The 22,807-nt window shown below is 53.4% G+C and overlaps 1 protein-coding gene across 3 annotated transcripts in view; it reads left to right on the top strand.

The window, feature by feature from the left end:
- Positions 1 to 2,393: 2,393 nt before the first annotated feature.
- The window catches only part of Smarcd3 (SWI/SNF related, matrix associated, actin dependent regulator of chromatin, subfamily d, member 3), a 32,118-nt gene continuing 11,704 nt past the window's right edge, over positions 2,394 to 22,807 (top strand). For 2 of the 3 annotated variants that reach the window (XM_028879536.2, XM_028879534.2), the window contains exons 1-2: positions 2,394 to 2,481; positions 4,197 to 4,337. In XM_028879536.2, the coding sequence (XP_028735369.1) occupies positions 4,299 to 4,337 (39 nt within the window). In that variant the 5' untranslated portion in view covers positions 2,394 to 2,481; positions 4,197 to 4,298. Of the gene's footprint in view, positions 2,482 to 4,196; positions 4,338 to 20,674; positions 20,774 to 22,807 lie in introns of those variants that run through there. The other variant, XM_028879535.2, reaches the window with a different exon arrangement.

Genomic DNA, 22,807 nt, shown 5'->3' with positions numbered 1-22,807 from the left:
AAGAAAGAAGAGAAGAGGCAAGATGGCCCAGAGGGTGAATACCCCTGCTGTCCAGGCTGATGACCTGAGTTTGAGCCTCGTGACTGACGTTATAGAAGGAGAGCAATTGATTCACAAAAGTTGTTATCTCACCTCTACATCTCTACACCATGGCATAAATAAATAAATAAATAAATAAATAAATAAATAAATAAAATATAATTAAAAGATTATTTAAAAAAGAAAAAGGAAGTGAGAAACTCATCTTTCGGGAACAGTGCTTTAGATACAGACAGCCTGTATGTGATACATACATACACACACACACACATTTACATAGCACACAAGTCACATGTACCTGCTTACACACACAACACGTGCTTGCTCATGTTCACATTCACAGATGCTGGTATTCTTTACACACTTACCTGTATGCATTGCTTTTTTCCCCTTGACTTGCAGTTGAGATCCTTCTAGATATATATAGATATAGATATAGATATAGATATAGATATAGATATAGATATAGATATATCTTTTTATCTAAATGTCATTAGAGACTACTAAGTAATTTACCTTCTAGGCACCTGCTAATGCCTGCCACTCAGTTGACCTCATCTGTTATGTGTTGACAAAATTCAGATTGTTTCCAAATTCTGACTATAAAAGTAGTGCTTCAGGGTACAATTACACCCCAACTGTAGCCTAGTCCAACACTGGCCTGGTCCTGCTTAGCTGCCTCAACCCAGCACAGGTGTCTCAGGGCCCTGTCCCCGAATCTTCCTCTTACTTGGTGTCAGGTGTTAGGTGTGGCCAAGAAGCCCGGACTGACGTGCCTCCCTGGTCCCATCACAGAGTCCCTATCCAGAGTGGCAGAGACTCAGGAAGAGTCATTTTCAGTCAAGGTTTTGAGCATTGTGGTAATCTCACTGACTTCTCTGACATTGTTCTCTGCTGACCCACTCAGAAATGTCAGGGTGCCAGATTCATTCTCCATCATCTTGGGTGGCTTCCCTACCAGCTCTGAGTAGGGGGACAGAAAGGGGTGCCACAGCCTATAGTCAATGTCAGAGGGATAGGGTGCCTGTACTGTGACCTCAGGCAAAGGCAGGAGGAACAGGAGTTCGAGAGCACCCTCTGCTACGTAGCAAGTAAGAGGCCAGTCTGGGATAGATGCCATCCTGTCCAGCTCCGCAGTTACGTTATGTACTGCTCTTGCAGAAGACCAGAGTGATGTTCCCAGGACTCTTGCTAGGCAGCTCAGAAGTGCCTGGAATTCCAGCACCAGGGGGTCCAACACTCTCTGCCTTTGCAGGCGCCTTCACACATCTGCACATACCCACACACATACACATAATTTCAAATAAAAGTAAATCTTTTAAAAAGATGTTATATTTTTGATTATGTCCATTTTTTCATGATTAAAGTTTGAAGACAAAAGAGAGAAAGAAAGAAAGAGAGAAGGAGAGAAAGAGAGGAAAGGAAGATGTAGACAGCTCTGCCCATGCCTGTGAGATCCGTGGACTCCAGGGACAGCACAGCCAGGCAGGGATCAGGGCTTAGATTCTGAACTGTCCATCACGTGCGTGGCCTCTAGGGCGGAGGGAAAAGTAAGGCAGCAGGGCAGGGCCTTGACCTCAGCCTCTTCCACAGCTCCCTACTGTCTGCCATGTCCTTGGGGGAGGCGGGCACTGTCCTCCGGGCCTGGCCACCCAGCAGGCTTTCTCTCCCTGTCTGTGTCCTCTTCACTGGCTCCCTTCCCACACACGCAGGCCCTTGCCCAGCTCTTTGAACCCATTTGCTCTGCAGGTCCGAGTGAAGCCCTGCAGTGTCCGATACTCTGCTAGTTGGGGTCTGGTGACTGGAGGGGGGACTCTGGGAAGACCTCACAGGTGACCAGAACCAGGCTTGGCTGGCCCTGTGCTCTGAGTGGCCTTCTTGAGGTCTGTGTCAACTGGCCACGCTACAAGAGAGATCTCAGTTGGATCTCAAACGCTGCAAGGGTATACCAAAGCCTTCCTCCCATAGTATGCACGGGAACACTGCGTTAGGGGAGGGAATCTCCTTGGCAGGTAACATCTGCAGCACTTAGGATGCTCCCACTGTATGTGAGCACACAGCTGTGTGTATATATGCCCACAGGGTGGACTGTTAGTGTGGAGCTGTGAGAAGCTACGCAGTGTTTTGAGCGTATTGTGAAAGCTGGGTGCACAGGTGCATTTACAAGATATCTGTGCACCGGCTTGAAGTTCACCACGGGTGGGCCTAGGTCTGGCAAGGGCTCAGTCGCAGGGCTCAGAGCTGAAGAACACACACACACACGGCTGGATGGGGCAAAGCGTCTTACTCCGATCCCTAACTCATTATTAAGTGCCTAGCTCTTTGCAGACGCTCCCTGCGCCTCCCCCGCTCCAGGCTGCAGCAGCGCAGGCGCCAAGTCGAGCAGGAGCTCGGAGCCGAGGGCGGGCAGCCGCGCTCCCGGCCGGGGTCCCGAGGGAGCAGGTGAGCGACCCGCACCGCGCGGCCCCCACGGCCCTAGGCAAACACGCCGCCCAGCCGCGCTGCGCCAGCGCCCCCGCCTTCCCTGCTGGCAGAACTGCCTCGCCTCTGCTGGCATCCCCCTCCTCCCTCTGCCTGGCATCCCTTCTCTTCCCCGCCTGGCATCCCTCCTTCTGCTCCCTGGCATCCCTCCTCCCCTTGCCTGGCATCCCTCTTCCTCCTGCCTGGCATTCCTTTTCCTCTCTCTGCCTGGCATTCCTCTTCCCGCTGCCTGGCATCCTTCCTCCCTCTACCTGGCATCCCTCCTCCCTCTACCTGGCATCCCTGATCCTCTCTCTGCCTGGCATCCTTCTCTTTGCCTGGCATCCTTCTTCCCCTTAACTGGCATCCCCTTCCTCTACCCGCCTGGCATTTCCCTGCTTTCTCTTGCCTGGCATCTTCCCTTTACCTGGCCAGTGCCCTCCTCCCTATCTGGCACCCTCCTTCTTCCTTGCTGTCCTCTTCCCTCTTTCCTGGTGTTGCCCACCACCCTGACTCCCTTCGTTCCCCCTCCCTGGCACGCTCCCTGACCGAGAACCTCTTTCTCCTACCTCTTCTAGCCAACTCCCATCCAGCCCCATCTCTGACACCTCATCCCTACCTGGTACCCTCTCTTCCCACCCCTACTTGGTACCTTCCTACCCTGCTTCCACCTGCATCCCCTCCCCCTGCCCTTGTCTGGCACCCTGCTGCCTGGCACCTTCCCTTCCCTGTCTGGCACCACCCTCCTCCCCACTGCCTGGCACCTCCCTCTTGCCTACCCCTTTCCCCACCTGCTCCTCCTGGCAGCCTCTCCCTCCCTCCCTACCTGGCACCTTCCTTCCTGCCCACTGCCTGGCACCTCCCCAGACTCCGCTTGCTACTCTCCTGACTGGACAGCCCTCTCCCATTCAAGTTATTTCTCTGTCCTCACCTGCCTGTGGCCTCCCGCCCCCCAGCTTCAGACTGTGGCCTTTTTCCTCCTCACACCTGTCTACCTCAGACCCTCTTGGCCCTCCTACCACATGCCCCACATCCCACCCCAGCATCCTCAGCTGGGTCCCGCTCCATCTTCCACCTTGGCCAACATATCTCCTCCCATATGCTCTGTGTGTTCCTGGATCACTCTCAAACCTGCCCTCTCCCCCTCCACCCCCTACCCCTGCCTTGGCACTGTACTCTCTTGCCCCACACCTGAGGCCTTTCTGCTCTTCCCAGGAGGGAAAGGCCACCGGACCGGGGTGGACCCAGAAGGCAGTGCATACAGGAGAGCCTGGAACAAGTTGTTGATTGAGTGCAGGGGACCACCTACCTACCTGCCCACCCTGGTGCTAAGTGTAATCCTGGCCAGAAGGTCTCTTCTAGCTTCAAAGCTCCGTTCACACCCCTAAGACCTGCCTTCCCTTGTTGGGGAACAGGTCTCCGTCTGGGGTCTCAGCTCCTGGCTGACGTTCTCTGTCCTGGTCCCGCATCCATGTGCATTAGGCACACACTGTTCCCACTTTTGCTCTTCCTTGAGTTTCCCTGGCCTCAGGTTGGCTTGGGCTGGCCCCCGGGCCTGGCCCCTTCTGCACGATTTCCAGTATTCTTCCTCGGACCTTTGAAAGCAGGCCTGGAACTCAGCCTCCCTCCAGGCCCTTCAGAGCCTGCCCTAGGGGATCAGGGCCCAGGCCACGCCTCCCACCGCCCTCTCCTTTCAGATCCTCCTCAGCATGGCCCCTGGTGCTACAGGCGTGGCAGGCTCTGGGCCGGGGCACCAAGGGGGCACTGGATGACTTCTCAATTGCAGGACCCTGCCATCTATGACTCCAGGTCTTCAGCACCTACCCACCGTGGTACAGGTAGGTGCTTCCTTCCCTGGCAGCCTAGGAGCAGGAGCTTTGGCCAAAGTCTGCCAGCTCTAGGCTCTGGCCATGCCTTGCTCCCCACCCCCAACTGTCTGCCTACCTCCCCACTGGTCCCAAGTGTCCACACGGTGCCTCTATGTATCCCTCCCAGCATGATGACATCTGTCATTTAGTACCTTCCGCCACATCCGTGTTACCTCTTATAAGTGTCCCTTCATCTCCGGAGGAGTCCCTAGGCCCTGCCTCTCAAAGCCACTCTGATCCAGGAACAAGTTAATCTGAAACCGAGTTCATATGAAAAGGGTTTATGGATCTGGTTTCTTCTGAATCTTCACTATCTACAGACCCTTGGACGCATACCATCTCTCCATTCACACAAATGCCTCCTAATGATCCCAATGCCTCCCTCTCACCCAACGATCCCTATTATCTGGAAGGATTCTGCAGGTCCTTGACACATCTTTGGGTCAGCAACCTACAGACAGGCTGAGCAGACTTCTCAAAGCCCCCCAGAGGCCCCAGATGGGGTTGTTCACGATGGAACGTGGTGGTGGTGGCTCTTCTTTGCCACCACGCAGGCTTCAAGCTTGGATAGACTGTCATGCTGGTACTCAGGAGCTGGATGGACCCTCCTCTCCAGCGGAAGAGGAGGTGGCTTTGGGCAGTCTCACCCCCATACCGGCTTGTCTAGAGGGACATACTAGGGTGTGGGAAAGAAAGGCCACTTTTCAAGAACCTTCCTGGATATGGGAAGGGGCTAAAAGACGTGCCACAGGTAGTGTGGACCTCTGAGGAGGGGGACATCAGGAGAGGCCTGGATGGATGCAGCTCGAAAGGGTTCTTGGAAGACAGGGCTTCGGAAAGCCTGGTGCTGTGGAGCATGTGTAGGCAGTGAGGCCTCTCTCAGCCTCTACTTCCTCAGAGTGGATCAAGAAGAAGCCCAAGGCCAGCTGCTGTACCTAACACTCTTCCCCCACCACACACACACACACACACACACACACACACACACACACACACACACACACCACTGGGCCCAGCTCAGGGAAAAATAGTCTAGGGCTTTGCCTGCCGGGTAGGTCCAGCCTAGCTCAGAGTGGTAGAGCCACGTGGTGACTGCGTGCCAGTCACCTGGTATCCATAGCCCCGAAACAAGCATGGGATGGGCATGCCCATTCCCACACTGGGAGTCTCAGACTTTTGTCGCCCACAGAAATGTCAGGACTCCCACCTCTATCCTCTCAACCCCATCAGCACCTCAGGCGACAGGGGGACCTCCGCCTAAGTCCGCGGGATCTGTCGCAGTGAAGATTCCCAAAGTAAACGGGTGTGCAGGTGGATCCAGCTGGCTTGTCCTGGAGCAAACCCGGGCTCCACATCAGAACGTTCTAGTTAGTCATAGGAGACTGCACTGAAGCAGGGGGTGGTGAGGAGACGGCCGAGGGCTTTAGCAGGCGCCCAGAAGCTGTCCATCCTGGGATAAGCTTCATCAAGCGCAGCTCATTTGGGGTGTACTGAATTAAGCCTCCAGGGGCTCTCAGCAGCCACAGGTGGCTGCTACCTGAAGGACATGATCTCACTCACTGTAGGGCCGGGCCGTGGGGGGGAAGAAAGGAAGCCTGAGAAGACTGGGGTTTGGGGCAGTGATAACTGGTCCTAGCATGGCCCTGGGTCACTAGGTGGTTCCTGGGGAGCCAGAAGCCCCTGCCCACTCACGCCCTCCCCCCATCTGCCAGAGATGAGTTAGCAAAGCATGGGACTTGTTTGGTATTTGGTTTGAGAGTCACATGAACATGAAATCAACCCTCACATGTCTCGGTGGCAGGCTTTTGCTGGCCGGGGCACATGTACAAGCATTTGGATGCTCACGAGCCCCTCTGTGTCTCGATGGTGGGCCGCACAGTGGCTGGGTCTGCAGCTGCTGCAGGACACTGACCCCCAAGGACTGGCTGTGCCATTGCAGGTGTTAGTGAGAATTAAGTGGCACAGGTAATGAGTTGAAGATGTCACTGGGAGGTGGGTGAGTAAAGGGCTCCGGGCTTTGGATTCCGGAGCCTCAGGAATAAACATTGGCCAACCTGGGGCTCCTGTTTGCCTGCTGCTGGTGGACGCTGACCCTAGGGACATCTAGGGACTGCGGCTCTTGTTCCCAGTATCCTTTGACGGTGAGGGATGTGAGAAACCTGGGGAACTCACAAGGAACCCTGGGGGAGAGCTGCTGCTCACTTGAGCTGGGCTGCCATTTGGGATAATACACACTCTGTTCCCTTCTTTCCCAGCTGTGAAACCAGTTTCCTTGTGACCTAAACTTACTTCTAGGGAATTTGAGAATGTGCCTCCCAAGCATGGTTCCGCACATGCCTTTGCTGGAATTTACAAACTTGGATTGACTCCCATTTGAACCATTTCTCCAGACTAAAGAACATTCTGGGGCCCGGAGGGAGGAACAGCGTGCTCCCGGGGAGGGTAGAGAAGCAGAGAGAAGGTGCCACAGGCAGATGTCCCTCCAGTCTACTGTGTTCCAGAGAGGCCTTGGGGCCCTTGCAAAATCAGTGATGCAGGGAAAATTGGGACAGAGGGTAGATGGGAAGGGAAACGCGCTGTGGCCTGGGGTGAGGCTAGTGTAAGCAGAACCCCGTGGTTCTGTGGACCTGCTCACCGGTCCTTAAGCTCGAACCCAACTACTTGATCAAATTGCTGTTATTCTGGCCTGTCCCTTGTTGGGTTATATAAAGAACACAGTGTGAAGAGCAGAGCAAGGTCCCCAACAATGTCCTAGCAGTTTCCCCGGGCTGGCGTACCGACTGAGTGTCATGCTGCTGTGTGGCCGTATAGATCTTTCTGCAGCGTGCCTAACCTGAAGAGAAAATGTAGAGTGACTCGGGGCTGGCGCGGTGGCTCAGAGGGGAAGAGCACTTGTGGCTTTTGCAGAGGACCCAGGCTCGGTTCTAGGACTCCAGGGCCAGGAGATCCCCTGCCTTCTTCTGACCTCCACAGGCACCAGGCATGAATGTGGTGTGCACATACACATGCAGGCAGGCAAAAAAAACATGTACACATTAGAATCAAATCTATTTTTTTTTAATTTAGAGCAACTAGCAGAAGGGATTGCTACTTTCAAGAAATATTACGTTAATATTTGTGACTATTTGTTAATATTATGACACAATGTATCTGATACACATTGTGCAGAGGAAGGTTAGTCTAAAGCTGAGGGAAAGTCCAGAGACAATCTCCTGGTTGGGGTGAGACAGCCTCCTAGAAAATTAAGAACATCGCATGTCTAGCAGGTAAGTTGAGGCACAAGGAGGACCAGGCAGCCACACTCTTTTATAGAACCCAGACCCTCTAAGACCTGGAGTCCAGGGACTCATTAACTGAGAGAAACTAGACCAATGGAGCAGATTAGACCATTAGGCCACCCCTCCTGACTGAGGCTCAGGTACCTGGAGCATGGGAACAGGAGCAAATGGACTATCCCATATGGGTTCCCCAAAAGAGCAGGGCTGACCCTGGGGAAAGCTGCCCTAACCTCCCCGTGACGGCCTTGCCAATGAGCCTTATACCCTCCCCTCCTCAGATAGGAAAGAGGGGTACAGAGCAGGGTGAGAGGGTTAACCCAGGCTCATCTCCTGAGGAACAGAATGGAAATTCCCTTGTGAAATATGAAGAGGGGAGGGTCCCCTTGGCCGTGGTAGTGGGGCCATTCATGCTGCTGGACATGGGAATGACCTTTGTCATACCATCCCCTTATCTGTCCTTTAGGACAGTCACTATGCCCTTTTATTGGCTTTAAAAACATTTTTTTTAGATTTATTTTTATGTGTATGAATGTTTTGCTTGCATGTATGTGTGTATGTATGTAAGTATAAACACTCTGTGCATGCCTGGTACACACGGAGGCCAGAAGAGTATGTTGGAACCCCTGGGACTGGAGTTATAGATGGTTGTGACCCACCAGGTGGACACTGGAGACTGAACCCAGGTCCTCTGCAAGAGCAACAGTAATAACTGCTGAGCCAGCTCTTTAGCAACCCCCACCCCCTTTTCGTTTTGTTTTTTTGAGACAGGGTTTCTTTGTAGTTTTGGAGCCTGTCCTGGATCTTGCTCTGTAGCCCAGGCTGGCCTCGAACTCACAGAGATCTCCTGGCTCTGCCTCCCGAGTGCTGGGACTTAAGGCGTGCGCCACCGCCGCCCAGCCTCTCTAGCCCCTTTTGTTGACTTTTATTTTCCACTTATATCCCCGTTTCAGCTGCTTCTTTTTGCCCCTTGGGGCAGGGTCCACATAGCCCAGGATGACCTCAGATTGCCATTCCCTGCTATTCCTTCCGCCTCTGTGGCCTTCCTCGATCTCTTGCCCTGGTCAATTAATTGCATTCGGTTGCCTATCACTCTGAGAGAGACTTACTCCCATCCCTGATTAGGAGGGAAGTCCTACTTAAGTCTCATAGCACCTGCTAAAACTTCAGTATTTAGCTGTAGTGCTCCTAAGAGATGTGCTCTACGGTGTGTATTTGCGAGGTTTGTTTGTGTTTTGTTGCTTCAGTTTTCCCTGTAACCCCTACTTTATCACCACCCTTGTCTCACTCAGACTCTGCAGAGCTCCACTTAGCATGGTGCTCTTCTGCAGAGTAGGAAAAGCATTCCTGGGATGAGGAGCAGATGAATGGGACAGTGGGGGGGTGAGGCAGAGGAGGCCTTGACTCAGAGGAGCTGTGTGAGGTCCCTCTGGGTACAGGCGGCCTCATAGCGGCCCTGCCTTGCCTGGTGACCCCCCCACTGCCCATTCATGTGCTCTTGGCTCTAAGAACCGGTCTGCCTCCTGCAGCTCCCACCATCAGATGGCTCTCCACAGTCAGACTCATGTTCAAGTGTTACTGTGGGGATGGAGGGTTTCCTTCCCTCTGACTTTGGCCTGGACCTCCAGGATTGCAGAGTAGACCTTTTCGGCTCCCAGGCCCTGCGCACAGCTCTCCTCCGCACCGTCTCCTCTGAGGAACAAATGGTTCTGCCCTTCTGGAGAGGCCCCTGAGGGCTGGACAGACTTGTGGCAGAAGATGACTATTGCCTCCTGAGCTGGGCATGGTGATGCATACCTTCAGCCCATACATGGGGAGCTGAGGCAGGAGGATTGTCTTGAGTGCAAGGCTAGCATATACTATATAGTAAGTTAAACACACACACACACACACACACACACACACACACACACGGGGGGGGGGGGGGCATTAGTTCTCCAAATGCAAGTGTCTGCAAAATTGACCACAAAGCCTTTCTTTCTGTAAGGGCTCAGTGCATGAGTGCAGAACACGCTGCATGAAACTAGAGCTGGGAGCACCCGGTAACCACGTGGGTTAGAATAAATATTCAGCCATGCTTTCTGAAGGTGTCGTCTGTAAGCCCTGGAGCACCAGCTCCCTTGCTTCCAGGTGCCAACATCTGTTCATGGTATCTTCATTGCACCACTGGTCAGCTTGGCGTCTCCCTTGTCCGGTACCTGAGCTCTCGTAGGGTTTGATCTTAGTGTAGTCTATCTCCATAGCCAACACCTCCCAGTCTATTCGCTCTGCGCATTGGAGAGGACTCCTTTCTTGCCTTTCATAGAGGTTTTCTTTGTCCTGTTTGTGGTCCTAGGAATTGGAGCTGGGGTCTTGAGCATACTACAGACAAGCACTCTACCACTGAGTCACATCCCTAGTCCCCAGATAGTTTTCCTTTTAACTTACTCCAGTCTTTCAGGGAACATCACTGTGATTTTTGGCCCTCTCTTGACTCAGTTTCCCCTCTTTACCACTGTCCTATTAGGACTCTTAATTCAGAAGAAAATGCTGAGATATCATTTTTGAACCAGGGTTTCACGTAGCCTAAGCTGGCCTCAGCTTGATGTGTAGCTGAGAACGGCATTGAACTTCTGATCGGCTGGCCTCTACCTCCTGAATGCTGGCATTACGGTCACGCTTTATGCAGCTCGGATTTGAACCCAGAGCCTTGTGCATATTGTGCAAGCACTCTACCAACTACGTTATGGCCCCAGGCACCTGGGACACTTGAAAGCAACCCCTCCAGGGGGCAGTGGCCCAGCTTTGGAGATGCCCCAGCGCCTGCCTGTTTCCTTGGCAGCACACAGACCCTGGGAGCTGGGCACCGAGGCACATGCAGGAAGTAGAGCTCAGGGGGCGGGTGGGCAACAGCAGCCGCTGTTGCTTGACTTCCTTGGTGGTTTTAAAAATGTTTCCTGGTTTAATTGAGCCTCCAAACACTATGGTGTGAATGTGGTGAGAATGGCCATCCCTTTTAAGACAATTACACCGAGGCTCAGAAATCTAAGTCATTTTCCCAGGGGCCAGGGCAAGAGTCCCAGCTAGGGTGTCTCCACCACATCCGGCCCTCAGAGCCATGCTATGCCCAAACCCTGCTGGTCCTCAAAAGGGCAAACAGCCACCCTTTGTATAGCCCCTCTCCACCCCAGCCCTTCCTCTTTACGGCACTGAGGCTCAAGGCCAAACGTTATTTATCGTCTCACTTTACAAAGCCCATGCCACTCTCTTACAATCAAGCTGGGCCCCTAGGGCCATTTGGGTTGCAATCCCTAAAATGAGGAATGTGGAGGCAATATGGAGACTTGAGAATGTGTCCCTTGAGAAGGACCAGCCCCTCTGAAAGGGACAGCTCTTCCTCGGCTCCCTCTGGTTGTTTCCATGTGGACTGGTTGCCTTCGGGGACCAGGTCACTAAATTTGTAAGAGACTCTAGAGACCTAACTTTTCCCATAAACTCTCCCAGACTTTGGGGGTGGCACCAAAGAGAAGTATAGGACATAGTGTGAGATCTGGAGAGATGGCTCAGCAGTTGAGAGTTTCTGCTGCTCGGCCATGAGGACCCGACTCAGATCCCAGTACTCACATAAGCCCATGAATGCCTGTACTCCCAGCTCTGAGAGAGGGAGACAAGGGGATCACTGGAGCTGACTAGCTTCCAGCCTAGCCAAGACAAATCAAGTCCCAGGTTCAGGGAGAGATCCTGCCTCAAAAGAGTAGATGGAGAGGGCTGGAGAGATGGCTCAGTGGTTAAGAACACTGGCTGTTCTTCCAGAGGTCCTGAGTTCAATTCCTATCTCCCACATGGTGGCTCACTACCATCTGTAATGAGATCTGGTGCCCTCTTCTGGCCTGTGGGGATACATGAAAAACAGAACATTGTATACATAATAAATAAATAAATCTTAAAAAAAAAAAAAAAAAAAAAAAAAGAATAGATGGAGAGTAATGGAGGACACCTGATGCCCCCTTCTGATCTCTGTGTATACACTTGCACACATATGCCCATGCATTCACGTAGATACACACAGATGCACATGCATGCATACATATATACAAAAATATTTTTTTTTGAAAGACGTTGTGTGGCCAGAGCAACACTCACCCCCTGGCCCTGCCACCTGCCTTCTCTCTCTCAGCCCAGAACCCAAACCAGCTGTCTCAGAGGCTACCCTCCACCCAGAAGTGCATGTCCATTTGGTGGTTGACAAGCATCTCTCAGTTAGTTAGGGTATGATACATAAGGAGGGCTGGGTGGATGCGGTGGTGGACTAGAGACTATGTAACCATTGGCCCTAAGCAGAGAAGGGGGGTCATTGAGCCTGCTCTGTGTCCTTTGCTGGTTACAGCGGCACAAATAGTCCCAACAGAGCTGAGACAGGACTCAAGCATGACACTGGCTGGATGTTACTATTATCAGTATGTTTGCTAAGAATTAAGATGATCTGGCCTTGGTGGCACATACCTGTAATTCTATTTGGGGAAACTAATGCAGGAAGATCAAGAGTTCAAGGCTAACTCCCAGAACTAAGGAGGCACAGGCATGCAGATCTCTGTTAGTTCCGGGTCAACCTGGTGTACATAGTGAGTCCCATGCTAGGACTACACAGGGAGACCCTGTCTAAAAAAACAAAACAAAAAAAGTTCAAGGTTAGCCTGGACTACAAAATAAGACCCTGTTTAAATCACATGTTTATATTAAAAAAATACTTGAAAACGAAGCCCAGTAGGCATAGAGAAGTCTGTAAAGAGGCTTTCTCCAACTTCTGGCCCTTTTCAATACCAAGTGTAAAGATTTAGATGGGCAAAGAGTTAGATGAAGACAATGGCCACATTCCCCAGACTTCTGAACGCCACACAGCTGGAGATGGTGACTGTTAGTTATCAATCCTGGAACCCAGAGGCTCCCAGCCAGTCTAGCAATGAGCTGATTCTCCCAAGATACATATTGGCAGGAATAACCAAAAGTTTCTATCTCTCAGTGCGAGGGACTGCTTCACAAGCATGGACTGGGCGTGTGTTTAGGCACAGTGGAAGGAGGAAGGGTGTGAGGTGTCAAGGCATGTGGGGTTATGGGATTCGTGAGTACCAGGCATGAAAAGCTGCCACGGTGATGTCCCTGTGGCCTGCAGACAATGTTCTCATGCCATCTCAGGCCCTTGTGCTGTTCACACTGACCCAGGCAAAGTGGTGGTATGCCCATTCCCAAGCTGAAGAAATCCAAGCTTAGAGAGAGTCATGTGATTCCACACTTCTGTGGAATACTCAGATTCAGTGTGTACGTTGAAGTGCTACCACAGGATGCACTTTTGGAAGGCACATGTCTAAGGCGTCCACATTCAATGCCTTCCAGAGAATAGACACCATGCTCAGGTCCAGGTCAGGGTCACACATGGACTGGCAGTGTGTCTCAGGAGCTAGCCACAGAAGTGCCAAAGGACAGTGTGAGTGAACTGGTGTGCCGCAGCTGCTGGGCCTGCACCAGACTGCCAGCTTGAGAGCAGATGAGGCTCCAGGCCACTTCCCCCTGTGTCTCTTCACTCTGCTCTGTGCACATTGCCCTGAGCCTGTTTCCCTTTCCTGGAGCACACTGGTCACAGTGGGCCAAGGCCTCACCTGTGACCCGTGGTTACTCCATAGAGTCTCTTCCTTTCTTTCTTCTTAAAATTATTTTATTCACATTGATGTTCCACCTTTCTACCTGCATGTATGTCTGTGTGAGGGTGTTAGGTCTCCTGGAACTGGAGTTACAGTAAGCTACCATGTGGGTGCTGGGAATTGAACCCAGATCTTCTGGAAGAGCAACCAGTGCTCTTAATGGCTGAGCCATCTCTCCAGTCCCGTAGAATCTCTTTCTAAGTTCACATTCTGATGTACTGGACATGTCCAGAAGGAGGGGTTCACCATTCAACCCACACAGGGGAGGGGACTGCAATGGCTGCCTTCAGTGTTTGGGGCTGTGCCTGCAGAAAGAAGATCTTGAGGTGGCTGCTACCTTGGGGGAGGTGATTGGGGCTCAAATCTCTGGGAACCAAGGCCCCGGGGGACAGGTGAACACACTGCTCTTACTGAGGTGCTGGAGGATGAGCCCCTGGCCGCCTGCCTGGCTCCAGGCCTCCTCATAGGGGAACATACAGAGCCTCAGGTGACACCAGTTACCCTGGCATTCCGTGCTGTCCTGCCTGGTGAGTCCCCTGCTCAGACACTGCAGCCAACCATACTGCTGCCTCCAGGAGAGCTGGGGACACAGCTCCATGTACTCGGGCCACCCCCTGGTCACGGGGGCTGGGAGGGTTGGCTCACTGAGGGCCACTTAGGGGATGACAGTTTCATTGTACCCTAGGAGCTCCCAGTGTTTCGAGCCCAGGCTGTGGGCCGTCCTGGAAACTCCATTGCAGACCCCCCTCACCCTCACATGCCTTGGGCTTTGGGACAGGCTGTACAGGTACGCTCCTCCACCCTCCCTGGTGGCCACCACTGCTGCCCTTCTGGGGCACTGCCTCAAGGCCGGAGCTGATGATACCAGCTCCGCTGTGCAGGAACTAAATTTGTCTTCAGGAGTGTGGCTTCCAACCCAAAAGAGCTGATCATGCATGTGCAAAGGCCCTGGGGTAATGGGGCTCAATGAGTTTGAGAACAGGACAAGGAATTTGGATTTTGTTAGTGTGATGGAAACCATTGTCAGGTCTTAAAAAGGATATACTGTGTTCCTAGACACACCTTTTACAATATTGATCTGGCCATGGGGTAGGAAAGAAGCTGAAGAGAGATGGGGTTAAGAACTGGGTCCAGGGGAGAGATGGGGGGTGCCCAAGCCAAGACTGGTAGTAGGCAGATGATGCAGATGGGCTTGGAGGGTCATGAAGAGACAGAACCCTGACTCTAACCCTGCAGTGGGTGTGAGGGTGGCAGAGAAGAGGACGTTAATGACGACAGAAAAACACGGGAAACGCTGGGCCCTGGTGCTGGCCTGGCGATGTAGCTACAAGGGAGGGGAGCCTCGATCTTCTTGGAGGTAGTACTTGGGAAACAGACACACGGCTTCGTGGGACATGGAATGTTTGTGAGCTGCTGCAGTGGCCGGGGTGGGGAGAGGGCTGTGTGAATGCAGGGACGCGTGGCTTCTTGTCTCAGGCTCTCACTCAGGTTTGAAACTGCAGTTATGAAGCTGGGTCTCATGTAGCCCAGTCATAGAACTTGCTCTATAGCCGAGGTTAGCGTTGTACCCCTGATTTTCCTACCTTTACCCCCTGAGTTTGTTTTCTTTCTTTCTTTTTTCTTTTTTTTTTTTTTTTGGTTTTTCGAGACAGGGTTTCTCTGTGTAGCTTTGCACCTTTCCTGGAACTCACTCTGTAGCCAGGCTGGCCTTGAACTCACAGAGATCTGCCTGGCTCTGCTTCCCAAGGGCTGGGATTAAAGGCGTGCGCCACCACCGCCAGGCCTGAGTTTGTTTTCTAATTGAATACTTGAGGACATCTTCACTCCCTCCTCCCACTCCTAACTGCCTGTAGCCTAGGGCTGCAAGGCAGACGGGAGGCAGAGGAGGCCTCCAGCTCGGCTGGTACAGTACTTACCTAGCAGCAACAAAGCCCCAGACTCAAGCCCCCGCACTGTAAAAACAGGCTCGGTGGCGCACACCTGTAATCCCAGCACTCAGGAGGTAGAGGCAGGAAAATCAGAAGTTCAAGGTCAGTCTCAGCCTCATAGAGATGTCTCAGCCTGCTGGGGTCACCTGAAACAAAAACAAATGAGAGGCGGGCTCCATTCCTGACTCAGCAGATGCCCAAGTGTCAGCTGTAATTCTTACTAGTTTAGTCCTGACCAAGCTCTCTGGACACCTGCCATCTGTTCCCATCCCATCGTTCCTAAGACCCTCAGCAAGATAAAGCCTGAGCCCCAAGGTGCCTCTCCCAAAGAAGGCTACCTCTCTTTGTGCCCCAGAACTATGGCACCCATGCTTACCTTATCCAAAGGAGGCTTTTTCCACATCTAGTTCATGGCTCTGCACAGATCACCCAAGATGCCTTCTGTGCCTCACCTCTCTGGGTGCTGCCTCCCTGTTCCCTCTGCAGAGTCTGAACAGGCTCCTGGCATTAAGCTCCCCACCTGTCTTGTCTATTCAAGGACTTTGGGGGTCCCCAGGGGCATGGCGGGGGGATGTGCTTCTACAGCACGGACGCTTGCTCACCGTGTGTCTGCCCCCACTCAGATCTTGGCCAGTTGGTCTTGTGGGTTTGTCTGAGGTTCATGCCCAGGGCACACACTTCTGTGTAGCTCCTGAGAGTCCCTCTCCTCCCTGCAGCCCGTAGGCACAGCCTCTCCTCAAGTTGTAGGCTGCAGGCTTCCCATGTTGTGACCCATCTGCACACTGGTGTAGCCCTAGGCTGTTCTCTGCTGGGATGTGTCCAAGGATTTGGGAAGAGTCCAAACTCCCCAGGGATCACAGAGCCTAGCGTAATTAGTCATTCTGAGTAATTGCCTGGCTGTTTTCTAGGGGCCCTGGCCAATGTCTCACATGCTCCCTCCAGGGCATTTGCGTAGCCTTCCCACTCTCCTCCCCAACAGCTGGAGGGCTCTGGGGGTCTTTTGCTGCCACTGTGCCCTAGCAGGGATCAGCCAGCAGCAGGATCGGCTGGGCCTGCAGTGTGAGGTAGAGGCAGCCCAGGAGGGCAGTGACACTGGGGGACCAGGAGAGTAGCTATGCGTGGGGTAAAGCATTGGACCTCTCTGTGACCTCAGCCCCTGTGAGTCAAGACAGGGCTCCCTGTGTTGCAGATAAGGAAAACGAGGCTCAGGGGTGTCAAAGAACTCAGTGCTGAGCCAGATGTGACCCCAAGACATGACTGTAGAGCTGAGGTTCTCACCCTGGGGCAGCCCCTCCTTCCAGAGACAGGGGACAGTGTCTGGCTGTGTTTGTTGATCTTCCCAGAGAAAGAGGAGAAAGAGTCTAGTAGAAGATGCTGTAGACCAGGGATGCTTCAAACATCCTGCAGTGCGTAGGAGAGCCACCACAGTAAGTCACTCCGGAGCAGGAGGTAGAGCTCAGTACTAAAGAGGCCATGCCTGTCCCCCTGCCCCAAATGTCAATGGTACCAAAGTCGAGAAAACATGTTGTACAGCCTCAGCTCAGAACATCACACCATGTTACCTGCAGGGACTTCAACCAGGGCAGTGGATGGGCCATAAAGGAGGACAGGACAGGGCAGGGCAGTGGGGACAGGCTGTCAAAGCCCTGCCCCCCAAACAGTTGATTGCCAGATCAGAGTAGCCAAGGCAAGGGCCAGGTCTAGGAGCAAGGCTGCCAGCATCTCATAGAGAAGGGCACTCTGCCCTTCTCTAAGGAGAACAGCTGCCACTTACAAAGGTTTGCAAAAGTCTGGGGTGGGATACCAAGCCGGTCTAGGCACTGAAGACGGGTCTAGCCTGTTTCCTCCCTCTGCCCACAGGAAGACTGCTTAGCTGCCACCAAAGCCTTTGACCCCAGGAACACTTATTTCTGCTCACTCATAGACTGTACTGTGTGGAGATACAAGGAGATGCAGAACCCAGCTTTGACTATGAGACCCTTGGTCATGGACATGCCATACAGTCCCTATTGCTTTTCGCCCCTATATACTTTTGCAGGATCCACAAGAAATCTAGGAAACCATGGCGAGAGCTTATTTGGTAAAGTGCTTACTACAGTGCCTGCCTGAGGGTCCCAAACTGATCCCTAGCTCATGTAAAAAGCCTGGACATCATAGCACACACACAATCCTGGGAGAGAGGTAGACCCCTCTCTGGGGCTTGCTAGCCTCCCAGCTTAGACTAATCAGTAAGCTCCAGATGATTAAAAAAAATCAAGATACACAGGTCCTGAGGAATGACACCTGAGGTTGGCTTCTGGCCTCCACAGGCATGCACACCTGCATAGACATATATACCCATGCACATGAATATGCAGTACACACACACACACACACACACACACACACACACACACACACACACACACACACGGAGGGGGAGAGGGGGAGAGGGAAGGAGGGAGGGAGAGAAAGAGAGAGAGATCCATAGTCTGTTCCACATAGCCAGCCTCTTGCCATGCACATCACTTCTTGAGGGCCAGGGTAGAGCCTCTGAGTTTCCCAAGCTCATGATTACCAAGTGGTGCTGGGAAGACAGGATGAGGTGGTGTGCCCTGAGGGCAATGAACTTCTGAGGCATAGCAGCCCTAAGGTGAGGGGCAGGGAGATGTGTGACCATGATGATTCACGCACATGCTTCCTCATGTTACACAGATGCACACATATGTCCAGTCATAATCCAGGAAGAGCCACAGAGCAAGGGGCTTGTTCCAAATGTAACCGAGATTTTTACACAGGAACTAAGGAGACCGCCATAAGTGCATTGACATTTATCTTAGACACTTACTCGGTGGTAACTCTTTGAAGATTTATATTCCCAATGTTTGAAACAATGTGCTTGAGTTTGGGGGTAGTGTTTAAGAGATAATTGGAGGTAAATCAGCTGTAACACACAGGCTTCCAGGAGTCTTGATTTCTTTCATGCACGATTGTGCACTTTGTGTGTGTGTGTGTAGGGTTTGCATGTCTATGTGTTTTGTGTGCATGTATGTTTGTGGTGTGCTCTGGTTGTACAAGTAACGGAACTCACCTGTTCATGCGTGTGTGGAGGCAGAGGTTGAAGTCGGGTGTCTTTCTCTATTGTTCCCCACTTATGATTGAGACTGAGTCTCTCCGTGAACAAGGAGCTCACTGATTGCCTAGACTAGCTGGCCAGCTAGCTCAAGGAATCTGTCCATCTCTGCTTCCCGAATGCTGGGGTTACAGATGTACTTTACTGGGCCCAGGTTTTTTATGCATGTTCTGGGGATCCGAACCCAGATCTTCGTATTTGCTTAGGAAGTATTGTACTTATTAAGCCATCTCCCAGCCCTCTGGCATCCTTCATTAACAAGGCAGTGTGTGGAAAGGTGGGAATACCAGTGTGTGACTCTGTGACTCCTGGACAGATGTGTCTCCACAGGAGATTCTGGGGAGGCAGCTTGGGATGAGGGGGAGACCCAAGGACCTCCATATCAGATCTGATGTGCAGGCCCAGTCTGTAACCACACAGTGACTTTGGTAAGTCACCATTCTCCTTATCTTTAGATTAGAAATCCTCTCAGACAGGCGCCTGAGGTATCTGTGAGGACCCTGCAGGTCAACAGAGAAGATGGTTCCATGCAAATGGAAGGTGTGTTGTTATCACTGAGATAAGACTGAGATAACTCAGATAGGAGCCTTACCCAGCGGGAATGCTGAGTCAACAATTAGATATAGCAGTCTGAAGTCTGGGGGAGAGGCCTGGGTTATGGGAAAACTTCTGAGGTCAACACCTGGTACCTAGTAAGAACAGACCTTCAGGAGGTAGTGGTACCAGTAGGTGAGACCTGATGGAGGACTCTAGGAGCTGAGCCCTTCCTCTCTCGGTTCCCCAATACTGAGATGGACCGGGAGGAGCAGGACAGAGGAGGAGCCTGAGGAAGAGCATCCTGGAGGCAGGAGGACAGCAGAGGAGGAGGCAGTTTGTACCTTGGTCAAACGCTGTAGTGTGCTAAGCAAGACACGCCTGGGGATCGATGGTAGCGTTGGACAGTGTGGAGGCCGCTGGTGTCCCTGATGGACACTCTCAGTGGGATGTGCATCCACTGGGATTTGAGTTCAAGGAGAAGTAAAGACGGCAAATGCAGATATACTCTTGAGAAGTTTGTACAACTTCGAGAAGTAGGGTGAGGAGAGCCCTTTACAGATGGGGAAACACTACTGCTGTGTGCCGGCAGGAAGGGTTCGGCAGAGACAGGAACGTGGATGGTGGGATGAGGAGGGAAGATAGCCGAGGAGCAGAGCCAAGGAAGCTTAAAATGGTACGTGTTCCAGAATAAAGTTGACCGGCAGCGTGGCATGCCACGTGGGAGAGAATTGTTTTAACATACACGAGGCCCTGGGTTCCGTTCCCATCACTCTGCATCTCCTCCCCTGCATTCCCAGAGTTCAGCAGGGGAGAGTGGGACACCCGATGGCATCCTGGCCAGAGATGAGGACAGGCCTTTCTCCAGGGAGGACAAGGGCATTCCTAGGGACACAGTTAGGATTGAGGACATGAGCAAACCTCCAGGAAGCCAAGGGGCTTCTTCCTGAATCTGGGCCCTCAGCTTCTCAGCAACCCTGAGGACTGCACTAGCTCCTGCAGACCGGTCAAACAGCCCAGAAGTCTGGGACATGAAGCGGTGACCCCCTTAGAGCATCAGGCATTCGGATAGTTTGTGAGGCCGACAGAGGGAGGCTTCAGAGGGTGAGAGAGGCTGTAGTGGGGATGATGGGCTGCCCTGCCCCACTAAAGGGGCCCAGGGTGCCTCCATTGGCTCCAAGCTACAGAAGAGAAGAGGAGAAAGCTTGCAGCTTTGTGTGTCCAAATCCAGGCCATGCCCCCCACCTCCCCTGCAATTTGGTCCCAAGTCTTCTATCTAAGCCCTAGACTAGCCAAACCTGTGAGGTGTTGATCAAGGCAGAGGTGGGGTGACTCTGTTTGACATATCCTTTCTTCCCAGGGTACTGCCTAATTCAATCACTAATGCAGTCCCGCCTACAGGCAGAGCCACACTGGGGTGCCGTGGGCTAGCACCCCACAGAAACAAGCCCCCCCCCAACACCTGCCAGATCCTCAGAGAAATGGGCATCTAGCCTGGGTGGTTCCTTTTTATTTTTTATTTTTTACAGTGCCTTAAGCTATTCAGAGTGACCTGCTCCAAGAGACCACCTAATTAATGGAGGCCTTGAGGGGGGATGAAAGAAACCTGGCTGTGAATCCAAAGCGCGCCTTCCCCCTGGGCCAGCGGGATGCTCGGAGCCCCAGAGGCCGGCTCGCGCTCCTCCTGCGACCAGCAGCAGCAGCCTCAGCTCCCCGTGTTTGCAGATCATTGTGTGTGCGGTGTGTGTGGGGGTGGGAGGGGTGTCAAGGAGCATCCCATTAGACCGAACAAATCCACGCAGGCAGAGAGGAAGGAGGACTGTGCGTTCAGCTAACCTTTATCATGTACCTGCCCACGGCGCAGGACCCTGGGGACCCCACGGTAAGGTCTTTCCCTCATGGCAGGGGGCCCGTGGCGTGGTGGTCCGTGGTGTTGAGGGCCCAGATGAGGTGTGGCAAGGGGCAGAGAGTGACTCTGAGGAAAGGAAGGAGGGAGGCCGGTGTCCCCGAGGACGTCACCGAGGGGTGGCCGACAGCAGCTCAGGCCTCTCTGAGAGCAGCACCCACTGGCTGTGGATGCGTCTCCGTGTCTCTCTGCCCCCTTCCTCCGCACCCTTCCCTCTCCTCTGCCTCAGTTCTTTTCTGTCTGTGGAATCTCTGGGTCTCTGAGCAGGAAAGGCCCTGGACTCCCTGGGTCAAGTGTCTCCTGTTACTTCTGAGGAAGCAGGAGCAGGCAGATAACAGCAACTCATCCAAGGTCACAAAACTATTTTGGTGTCCTATTTTTTTCTTTGTTTTTTTTTTTGTTGTTGTTGTTCGTTCATATTTGCCGTGCGAGTGTGTGTGTGTGTGTGTGTGTGTGTGTGTGTGTGTGTGTACATGCATGCAAAACACAGAAAGGCGAAGTTACACAGAGACAGCCCCCTTCATAGCAGCAGGCTGTGTGCTGGCCCAGATGCGTCCTGACACTAACAGGGAGGCACACAGCTCCTCAGGCAGGGGGACCCCTGTGAGGGATCCCCCAGGACTGTATCGGAGTCTCTCAGGTGGGGTAGGAATGGAGGCTTTTGGGGTCTCAGAGGCCTCTCCTATCATTTCTAGAGACTGGGCCTGGCTCTAAGTTCTAGCCAGAGTTCCCAGGGGACTTGGAGCTTAGTCATCAGACTCTGGGTCCCCTGACATGTCCCAGGATCTAGTGACCAAAGGAGAAGGGTGTGGGCTTAGGTTAGGGATGGGCCAGGTCACAAAAATCAGGAGGAGTCCTAGCCCTGAGAACTCCAAACGATCCCTCTTTACACTGCAACCCCCCTCCCCGCGCCCCGATAAAATCAGGGTGATTGTATTCCTCTGAGGGAAGTTTTACTGCTGGGATGTAGGGAAAGCTCACAAGAGAAAGGGGTCTCTCTGGCAAGCTGTCCTTTCTCCCTCTTCTCTCCTTTGTTCCTCCCCCCCTCCCTCCCTTCCTCTCCCAGCCAGCTTCCCTTCTCTTCCTCCAGCCTTCCATTCCCCCTTCCCCACCCTCTCCTCAACTCCCCCCCTCTTCCTTGTCCCCAATCGGGACCTCCACCGAGGGAGGGAGCACAAGACTCTGAGCTCGGGCTGGGGCTAGGTGGCCATCTTCCCGCAGAGAAGGAGTTAAGTCTCTTTCCCGCATCCCTCCTCCCTTCTCCGCCTCCCCTGGCCGCCGTGGAGTCCTGCAGCTGGGCCCTGGGCTGACCTTCACCGGGAGGGAGGCCGCAGCGCGCATGCTCGGGCTGGGGACCGGTGCGGGCGGAGGGAGGGCGGTGCAGGCCGGCGGTCCGGGCCCCCAGTGCACCGGCTGCGGCCCGCTCGCTCCGCACGGTGGGGGGCGAGGCGGCCGGTCCGTCCCGCGGGCCGCGGCGTAGCGCTCCCTGCGCGGGGAGCGGCGCTTTGCCATTTGGTGCTGGTCGTGCTTCTGCGAGGGAAGGAGAGATGGGGGGACGACAGGGGGGACTCCGGCTCCGGGCCGCCGGGCAAGCCGCCCTCCCCTGGCCCCAGACTCGCTCTAGGCCTGCCCGGGTGTGGCCTGCGCCCTGTCGGGGTTGGAAGAAGTCCGGGCTCTCTGCAGGCACTGTGGGCGGCATGTCGCTGCCCAGCGCCCTGGTGGCACTGAGCTGGTGGGAATCCTGGCCTTTGTGAGAAGGGCTCCCTGACCACGAGCCCCCCCCCCACCGGACCTGTTAGAAGAGCATGCTAATGTGTCTGCTAGCTTTTGAATCCAGCATCTCGGTGGGGGAGGTCAAGATGTGCCTGTATGTGCAAATCCGTGTGGCTCCTTGTCCCTGTGGCGGTTTGATAGATGTGTGCCCTTAGGTGTGTGTTTGGGATTGTGTACCCATAGCTGCCGTCTGTGCAGCGTAATGATACCCCTAAAGGGGTGGCTCCAGAGGGGCCG

This window comes from Peromyscus leucopus, chromosome 3 (genome assembly GCF_004664715.2).
Source record: "Peromyscus leucopus breed LL Stock chromosome 3, UCI_PerLeu_2.1, whole genome shotgun sequence".
Taxonomy (NCBI): Eukaryota; Metazoa; Chordata; class Mammalia; order Rodentia; family Cricetidae; genus Peromyscus; species Peromyscus leucopus.
Note: the sequence above shows the minus strand (reverse complement) of the source record. Positions and strands in the feature narration are given on the sequence as shown.